General features: G+C 33.7%; 2 protein-coding genes across 2 annotated transcripts; both read left to right on the plus strand.

Annotated features, from left to right (window-relative positions):
- Positions 1 to 39: 39 nt before the first annotated feature.
- On the plus strand, positions 40 to 4,107 carry LOC11423366 (psbP domain-containing protein 5, chloroplastic). Its single transcript, XM_003603424.4, has 10 exons — positions 40 to 357; positions 440 to 557; positions 1,276 to 1,325; positions 1,591 to 1,658; positions 1,750 to 1,848; positions 2,511 to 2,570; positions 2,818 to 2,877; positions 2,969 to 3,023; positions 3,308 to 3,357; positions 3,876 to 4,107. Exons 1-10 carry the CDS (start codon positions 135 to 137, stop codon positions 3,972 to 3,974), a joined length of 882 nt encoding a protein of 293 aa, XP_003603472.1. The 5' UTR covers positions 40 to 134; the 3' UTR covers positions 3,975 to 4,107.
- Positions 4,108 to 7,278: 3,171 nt separating this feature from the next.
- Positions 7,279 to 10,027, plus strand: LOC11429976 (pentatricopeptide repeat-containing protein At1g77405). The gene is made up of 2 exons (XM_003603426.4): positions 7,279 to 8,980; positions 9,806 to 10,027. The coding sequence occupies exon 1, from the start codon at positions 7,417 to 7,419 to the stop codon at positions 8,740 to 8,742; it is 1,326 nt and encodes a 441-aa protein (XP_003603474.2). The 5' UTR covers positions 7,279 to 7,416; the 3' UTR covers positions 8,743 to 8,980; positions 9,806 to 10,027.
- The last annotated feature ends 50 nt before the right edge of the window (positions 10,028 to 10,077 follow it).

The raw sequence follows: 10,077 nt of genomic DNA on the forward strand, positions 1-10,077 counted from the left end.
ATAAAATAAATGAAAATAAAATAAAATAAAAAAATAAGGTGATGAAAGTGAGATAATGTTATAGGTGGTGGGGTGATGGAATTGGAAATCGCGGAGTGAGAGAGAGAGTTGTAACAATAGCAATAGCAATAGCAATGGTTTTACACTCTCTATGGGTATGCCCTTCCAACAATCCTGCTCTTATTCTTCCCACCAACAACCGTATCTTCAGGAGGGTAATCCTTAACCAAACCAAATGTTCCTCCTTATCCGATGATGATAAAAGATACTATTCATCTTCCTCTTCTAGAAGGGATTTTTTACTATTAGGAGGAGGCCTCACTTCACTATCTCTAACAACATGCTCTCCAATTTCTGGTAAATTTCTCCTTCTTGCATTTATTGTTTCTTTTTCTTCATTTTCTGCTACAATTCATTCACAAAATTCTTTGCTTTGCAGTGGCTCTTGCTGGAGAAGAAGAACAAGACCACAAAATGGCTTCTTTTTTGGATGAAGTCAATGCCTATTCTTATCTTTATCCTCTTGAGCTTCCCTCTAAAAAATTTGTCTTCAAATGGTATGTATACAGTATATATGCATGCCTGCCATTTTATTTTATTTTCGTTTTCTTTAACTTGAAAATTCAACTAATAAGAAGGCCTGTAGATTCTGTAAGTAAGGACAAGGACAGTAGATTAGATGGAGGATATTCAGATCACTAGAGAAAAAGAAACTCTTAAGAAAGATTTAAAGATTAATGAGCTGGTGGTTTATGATAGAAATTTATGGCATAATTTGATCAATGTAGCCGCCGACTAAGACTTGATTGATTTTTTGTTGTTTACCTGTTTTGTTTTCATAGGTTAGTACATGAAATAGTGAAAATAATGTATCTTTCGCTCTTGACTTAAATATTCACCCAATTTTTTTTTTTTTTTTGAAACTGGAAACAAATTGAAAACATAAAAAGTTAAAACATAAAAATCAAAGAGACCCTGATTTCTTTATTTATAATTGTTATGATATGCCACACTATGTTAGTCCAATTGAGAAAAGAAGTTCATTAAACATGTTATTGATATTGTTGAATGGGTTATTATGAGTATGTCGACCATATAACTAGCCATTAACACATCTCCAAATTATTAGCACGAGTAAATAATGCTTTGGCCATGGATGTGGGGTCACTAGTGCCAACAAAACTATAATTAAACTAGTTGGTATACAACCCCTCCTGTTGCCTGTAATTTTTCATTGATTGTTGAAGGAAACTAACTCTTTCCATATATTTAAAGGGTAGAATCCCGAAAGCCAGAACGATATTCATCGGCTGCACCACTTTCTCGTAAGTTTTATTGTCTTCCTTTGCAAGGGAAAAGTTTATCTTATCAACGAGTTTTAGAATTAAGACTGTGTTTTGTTGCAAACTTCTTATCACTACATTTTAAGTTTCTGAATTTATATAAGCTCTTTTAAAAGATAGGAAGTTGTGAATTGATATCTGAAAGATATGAAGGTGTCACTATACTGATTTTGTGCATAATGATATTGTATGATTGCTTTGAAGTTTCCCTTTTCTGGATTAAAATTGCTCTGTGAATTCCTTACAGCTAATGCGCGCTTGCGTATTGTGTCTGAACGTGTTGATCTCTTTGACAATCTCATCATTTCCGTCACGGTATTTCCTCAATCTCAAACTTGTTGCATCAAGTTTTATTTAACCATTCAATGCTTTATCATTTTCTTTTCTTTTTTCCCATTAAATTCAGATAGGCCCTCCAAGCGCAAACCTTATAAACTTGAAGGATAAGAGCAAATGGACTGCAAAAGATGTTGTGGATTCAGTTTTGGCTGACAAATCTTCACTGGTAACTTGTTACTCATGCTATTCTTATTGGAAACTAAGTTTTACTAATCTGAATCAATTCTAACCCCAAGCAATACCCAATAGCTACTGTTTCTTCAAGTATTGATTGAAATTCATATATTTTTTCGTCATCACCCATCACTCACTAGATATTATCTCTAATTTGGAAGCATAGGAGAACCAGATAATCGATATAAAATGATCATATAAATACTTTTTTTATATGATAAGCCAACATGTTAAATCAATATTTTTTTCTTATTTTAGTTTCAAACATTTTCACAGACCAGAGAGTTAAGGATGGTGCCCCTCATGGTTAAAATATAGTTGATTTTTGCGGCATAGCTTAAACATTGAACTTAGAAGTTTTGATGTAATATTGGATGCAAGAATGAAGGGAAATGTAACATCCTAAAACTATTTACATATTGGTCAAGCCTTTTTAGCTTTTGGATGTCAATGTTAAAATGTCTTATGTTGTCGAGAACAACATGAATTCTAATGGTTTATTTGAGCACTTGTATATGTAAGGTAACATAGCCTTTGAAGTTGTATTCTTTAGGCAGGATTGGCATCCAACTGTTTATGTCACAAAGGTGTTTTACCTGTGATCTGTAGTGTAAATCCTTTAAATGTATTTCTGATATTTACAATATTTTGCAGCGAGTTACCTCAGTTCAGCGCTCAGCCGAGAGTTCAGTTCTCGATGCACATTCTAATGAAGTAAGCTTCACACATTATCATTACTTATTGTTTCCAACACACAGATACGTGAGCATGCAGCATCATATATATGACTGCTTATGAAATGAATTCACTATAAAAAGATATCTTCAAATAAGAAAAATATCCCAAAACATGTTATTTGTTTGTTATGATAACAAAAATGTTTCAGAGATTGAAAATTGTTACAAATTTACATATTTTGGATAGAGTGTATGCATTGCTGAGCTTATATGTCTCCTCACAGATTGATGGCGAACCTTACTGGTATTATGAATACCTCATTCGTAAATCGCCTAATTCAATGGTAAGTATTTCCTCTTGGTGCATTTTCTTTTCTTAAGGAAGTTGTGGTGTATGTGATTTTTACTTTGGACTTGTTACTGATGGTTGTACAGTCTGAAGAATCAGGAATTTACCGGCATTATGTTGCTTCAACAGCAGAAAGAGATGGTATACCCTCTCAAATTATTCCTACTTTAGTATTGCAAACATGCATGTATAGATTACCTTGTGCATTCTAATGTGAATTTATCCTCTGCATAATATTGTTTGAAAGCTCTTGTTGGAAATAATTTTTTTGCCTCTTCCCTTCAATCAGAGTCATACTTGTTCCAGAAATAAAAGGAAAGATCCAAAGGAAGAAAATAAGGCTAAACACAATAATATTTGTATTGCTATAGCTTTTTAGAAATTAACATTAAGTATCAACTGTTACTAAATGTGCTTGATTTCAGGTTATCTGTACTCCATCAGCGCTTCGACCCTCAGTCCACAGTGGAAAAAAGTACTCTCTCTCTCTCTCTCTCTCTCTCTCTCTCTCTCTCTCTCTTCTCTCTCTCTCTCTCTCTCATTTGCGTGTATGCTCATTTACATATTACATTCATCTAAATGAGATTAGCATCAAAACAAAGTTAACAAATATCCAGCACTTCCTCCGCCACTGATCAACTGTGTCTAGCTCATTAAGTTGACTTGACAAAAGTTTGGTCATCCATATAAATTCTTACTGAGAACATGTGACAGTTCTTTTTTGGAAAAGAATAAAGGAAAAAATTATTCATCTATCAAGGGGATTGTAGAACCTGAAAAGTTGATAGCATATATACAGTGTGTGTCTTTTTAACTAATGTCTTCAAGTCTTCATTTTCTACTGAAATTTTAGAATTTGTACCTATCATACTATTTCAAATCATCTTCCCATCAAAATATTGTTCAAAGGATCACCTTCATTTGAAAATTAACGAATTTATTATTCTTTTTTCTTTTCCTGAAACCTAACATTTTAATAATTTTTGTGTGCAGATGGGGCCTTTACTTGAAAAGACTGTGAGTTCGTTTCGACTTGTCAGTCCTACAGAAAATTATGTTCCTCCATATAAAGATCCCTGGAGATTTTGGTGAAAAATCAAATTTTGTTCTTATTGTATTCATGTAGTAAGTAACCTTTGTGGAGTGAAATTCATGTAACCATATTATGTTCTTTGAAGAGTGAAATTTTAAATGGCATCTCATATTCATTGAGTTATTTCAGTAATTTCCAAATCCCTACTGAAACGGTTGTCTCGTTAGGTAAAAACCCTTTTGATAGAATGATGATGACAAAAATTAAATCTTAAATACGTAGTCATAGTGGTTCTAATCACGTCATCAACAACTCTTGAAATAGTGAAAAACTTGAAATTTAAATGGCTGTATATGAATGAGGAATTTTATACTTGTATTCCCATCTCTGTCATTCTATCTAATCTTGCTATACTTTCTTTCATCAATATACAAAATTAAGAGTGTCTTTAAATTGCAAAGGAATTATATGCATCTATTTATGGCCCAAGGAATTATATGCATCTATTTTCCCTCTGTTGATACAATGTCGATTGACTAGAGAAGTCAGTCGGTTGACATTAATATTGGATTAAGACCTATTCCAGTTGCTCATATATATTTACTAGACTATTGACCCGTGCGACGCACGGGTCCTATCGACTGTAATAGAAACCGATAAGTTATAAGTTATATTTCAATTGATTTTTTTAAAGAAATTATATTTCAATTGATGTTTCCTTTTAAAAAAAGTCATAGGATACAATTGTATTTTCATTAAACATAATACAATAAACATTCATATTTTTTGAGTTAGTTGCAAACAATGTTATCCTAAATTAAGAAGGACTTCTCTATAAATCATATTCGAAGTCTCAGTAAAATCTTCGCCATCTTCATCGCTTATCAATATCTTCAACACTTCTCCATCTTCATCGCTTATAAATCATACTTTAGCATGGTTGTTAATAGAGGCTAATCGAGCACCAATCAACAATGATTTAAACATCCTCGAAATAATGACCAAGTCCCTGTTACAACATGTCATTCTTCATTTTCATATCTTCCTAACATGGAGGAGGAAAGGTTGACCATGAATAGAAATTTTGTATAAGTGGCTTAATAACGAAGGATAAAAATGTGTGAATGAATTAAATTGAACCATCGTTTTCTATGTAAACGTGTCGTTATAAATTTAGTTGAGAATAAAATTGAAGACAACAAAAAAGCTTTAAATAGAATATGCTTGCTCGGGTTTTATTTTTTCGATATTTAAATCAATAATATATTGTTCTTGTCTAAATATTCAATTGTAAAACTAATACCAAATTTTGAACATCTTATTACAACTTTCCATAATCTCAACCATCATTTGTCCTGTGACTATACAAACGCAAGAATGTGATCAAAATAAACTACGGCACCATGCTACAACAAAAGAAACAAACCTCCAAACGGTGGTGATCAAAATAAAATACGAAAGGAAAATATTGCGTAGATAAAATACCCTCCGTATCTTTAGTGTCTCCAATTTTGTAGGCCGCCACATAGACATAAGGACACATAGAATTCCCTCCGCATCTTTAGTGTAAGTCATGCGAACGTCTCACTGCATAGACTTCACCAAGCTATCCAGCTCGTTAATAACCTCCGTAGTGTCTCGGACAATAATAAGCTTTCCCTCAGGCTTGATAATCCTATCAACTGCGACCACTGCAACTTCAAACTTGCACCTTTTCTTAAGCTTTGAAAACAGATGATCTGTGAAGTAAAATAACAAAATATGTATCTTTCACTTTACATCATGCTTTCTAGAACACGCTTATAGAAACGCTGCTACATTGCAGTGGCAATATTAAAACACTTTTTCTGCACAACAGAAGTCCACAGGCTAAAAACTGACTCCAAACTCAAATTCCTTAAACTCGCTCCAAATTATGCAGAAAAAACTACCAAGAAAAACACCTGATTCAGTCAATGTTCGAACTCCTATAGGCAGCTCAATATATATTTTTATTTGTTTCATATAAGCATATGGTGATGAACAATTTAATTGTTTCATATTTTTTTACTACAAACTTAACTGATAGGAAAAGAGAATAACAATATACTTATATTTATTATGAAATTGCAGTGGAGAGAAGCATAAAGAGAAGTATGACTCAATTCAAAGCATGAACCAATTTAAAGAATATAAAGATAACTAGAGAAGTATGAAATTGCAGTGAAGAGAAACATAAAGAGAAGTATGAAATTGCATCACTGAGACATCAAAAACTATTAAGCCACAAAATTGTTCATAAAGCATAATCCAGTATAAAACAAAATGAATTTCATAATGACAATAAAAATCTTTATGAAAACCATAAGTATATCCCTTTTCAAATTTATTCTATAAAGTGGTAAACCATAACTATAACCATCAAGATTATAGCCCATGTTATTTGTCAAGAAACTGATTAGTTATTGATGTAGAACTCACATCAAAGTGAAGCCCATCTTACCCAATTAATGCTTTTCAAATCATTCTTACCTAAAAGGTTTGTTGCAACTTATCTACCAACACAACCAAATATCTAAAGGATTCATATTTCATTGAGTTAATACTTATTCAAGAGGAGGCCTGTTTTCTATTTTCATCGAGTTAATTACAGGAAAAGAAAAGGGTTGCAACAAAGGGATTCAGACTTGAAAAGAGAGATTCAAGAAAAAGGCTTGCTGTCTTTTAGGACAAATGCAACACACTTTTGAAGTACACATCCAATAATCATTGTTAACTTCTCATTAGTAAATGGATTTAGTAGGAGTTTTTACTTAACAATTCACAGCAAAGCTTATATTCCATTCAATCTTCAAACATTGAATTAGGATCGAAGCAATCAAAATCCTAAACAACAAAAAAATAACAGCAAGCATGCAAAAAAAAAAAAACCGATAAACACCTAGAAATTTGTGAGGCCTTCAAGACCATCAGGATACAAAGAGAGCGAATGACACCAACATTCATGGAAACAACACATTTCAATAAAACAATCAAAATCAGCTGGAGAAAACGCATATTTCATCTTTTCAACGCACGTGATGTAAGTGGCTGAATAGAAATGGAAAAAAATGGAGATCAAAGAGAAATGAACCTTATCGATATCAGGAATCGTTGATGAGGATAATTTAAGAGTGTTGCAGAGAATGATTCTACTGTAATCCATTTTGTCAATTCGTGCCTTCGCAATCTGTCATTGTACGAATAGTGTTGTAAGGTTGTTTATGTTCGTTGGGGTCAAAATTGGAATAGAGAAAAGAGAAGATTTGTTGTAAAATGGAGATGAGGGAGCGAGCAGAGGAATTGAATATACGATATTGATTTCAAACTCTATTGTGAATTTTCTCTTTAGTCTCTCAATTTATATCACATCATCTTCAAAATGAAATATATCATCTAACATAAACAATAATATCGATAAAAACACTCACATACCATACCCCCCACACTCTGAAACAAACCGTATTGTATCGTGTGCTATGCATGATGATGATGATGTTGAAGTTGCGTCCTTACGATAAACGGCTCCTCGCAAAACAAGCACTTGTAGCAGTCATCAAAGACATTCCATTCGAAACAACCTCTCCTCCTTCCAATCTCATTTGGACTCCCGACGCCGTCATCGAACTCCTCCGTTTCATCTCCCGTTACTCCTTCCAATCCATCGGCTGTCAAAACAACCCCTTCCGCCACCGCTCCGTACCCCTTTCCAACTTCAAACACCCCCACACTAACCCATACTTAACCAACCTCTCTCTCCGCAAATCCCATGAATTCCTCCATTGGATCCATTCCCATTTCAACTTCCTCCACACTCAATCCACCACTCGCGAAATGGCCATCCTCATTGCCAAATCTCACAACACCAATGCCCTCTGGACTTTCCTCAAACATTTTAGTATCCGTCTTCACACTAATGACCATAATACTATTGTTACAACACCGACCGTTACCTGTTTGATTAAACTCCTAGGTGAACAAGGCTTAGCGAAAGAAGCTTTGCTTACTTTTTACCGAATGAGACAATTCGGTTGCAAACCTGACGTACAAGCTTATAACGCTTTGATTAATGCTATGTGTAGTGTTGGGAATTTCACCAAAGCAAGACACTTGCTTCAACAGATGGAACTTCCTGGGTTTCATTCTCCTCCTGATGTTTTCACTTACACTGTTTTGATAAGTTCCTACTGTAGGTACGGTGTGAAGATTAGTGGATGTAGGAAGGCCGTGCGAAGGAGATTATATGAAGCAAATCGTCTCTTTCGTATTATGGTTTTTAAAGGTATTGTGCCTGATGTTGTTGCTTATAATGCATTGATTGACGGTTGTTGTAAAACGTACCGTGTTGGAAGAGCTTTGGAGTTGTTTGATGATATGAAGAAAAGAGGTTGTGTTCCGAACCGTGTTACTTATGATTCTTTTATAAGATACTATAGTGTTGTGAATGAGATTGATAAGGCTGTTGAGTTTTTGAGGGAGATGCAGAGGTCGAATTATGATGGCGAGAATGGGATAGTAGTGGGTAGTTGTAGTTCTTATACGCCCATTATTCATGCGCTTTGTGAGGTTGGGAGAGTTGCTGATGCTTGGAGTTTTCTTGTTGAGTTGATTGATAATGGCTCGGTGCCTCGGGAGTATACTTATAAGTTGGTTTGTGATGGACTTCGTTTGAAAGGAGAAGATGAGTTGCTGAGTGGTGAAGTGCACCGGAGGATAAAATGTGGCATATTGGAAAGGTACAAGCGAACCATGAAAGTTAAACCGGTTATGACTCGCAAAGGGTATCCTGAGTTGGAAGTACTTGTTTGACCAAAATGAGTTAAACACGAGGCAAAGAAGATGGATGAATTTCATAAATGATTATGATTTTGCACTACAATATCATCTGGTAAAGGCAAATATAGTTGCAATTTGCAAATGCTTTGAGTAGAAAGATTCTACATATGGAAACAATGTCAGCTGATGAACAGGTATCCCATATTCAAGCCTTAGCTACTGGACTGCAAAAGGTGTTGCTGATTCAGTTTTAGCTGACAAATCGTCACTGGTAACTTGTCGCTCCTTTCTAATGTATTTTTGGGCTCATGCTATTCTTACGGCAAAAGAAGTTATACTTATCGGAGCAATTCTAACCCCAAGCAATAGCTACTGTTTCTCCCAAGTATTTTTTGAAATTCAAATATTTAGTCATCACCCATCAATCACTAGTGATTATCTCTATTTAGAAACTAATGAAATGATCGCATAAATACTGGATGACAGGGAAAACTTTTTAAGAGAAGGGAATTGTAGAACCTGAAAAATTAATAGCAAAAATGTTTTTTTTTTCTCTTTTTCTAAACCCATGTGATATGTCATTTTGATGAGGTATCAAAAGTAGACGGTTTATTTTTTCCAACATTTACTATTGATCGAATGACTTTGGTACCTCAGTAAAATTTCACCTCCAATTCTCAATTACTACTAGGATAATATGGAAAGATGAAATTTTCAATGCTTGCAGTCATTTTCTGGTAGTAATTGAGCAGTAGACTAGACTGCATTTCTATTTTTATTTATTTATTTACACTTGGAGTCTTTTGCTACGATTAATGTGAGATTTTGATTCTTCAATATTATTTTTTCATTTTTTTAAATTTTGACTCATTTCATTTCAATAACTTTTTTCATCAATATATTGTTATCTAAAATCTCCAAGTTTTTATTTTCTACTGAAATTTTACAAATTGTAAACATCAGACTATTTCAAATCATCTTCAGATCAAAATATCATTCAAATGATCACACTTCATTTGAAATTAACGAATTTATTATTTATTTATTTTTCTATTCTTTTTTCTGAAACATTAACATTCTAATATTTTTTATGCAGATGGGGCCTTTATTTGAAAAGACAGTGAGTGAGTTTCCGCCTTGTTGGTCCAAGAGAAAACTATGTTCCTCACAAAGATCCCTGGAATTTTTTGGTGAAAACTCAAATTTTGTTCTTAATGTATTCACGTAGTAAGTAACCTTTGTGGAGTGAAATTTATGTAACCACATTATGTTTTCCGAAGAGTAAAATTTGAAATGGCATCCCTTATTCACTGAGTTATTTCAGTAATTTCCAGATCCCCACTCAAATGATTATCTCTAACTTGTCTC

This window comes from Medicago truncatula, chromosome 3, assembly GCF_003473485.1.
Source record: "Medicago truncatula cultivar Jemalong A17 chromosome 3, MtrunA17r5.0-ANR, whole genome shotgun sequence".
Taxonomy (NCBI): domain Eukaryota; kingdom Viridiplantae; phylum Streptophyta; class Magnoliopsida; order Fabales; family Fabaceae; genus Medicago; species Medicago truncatula.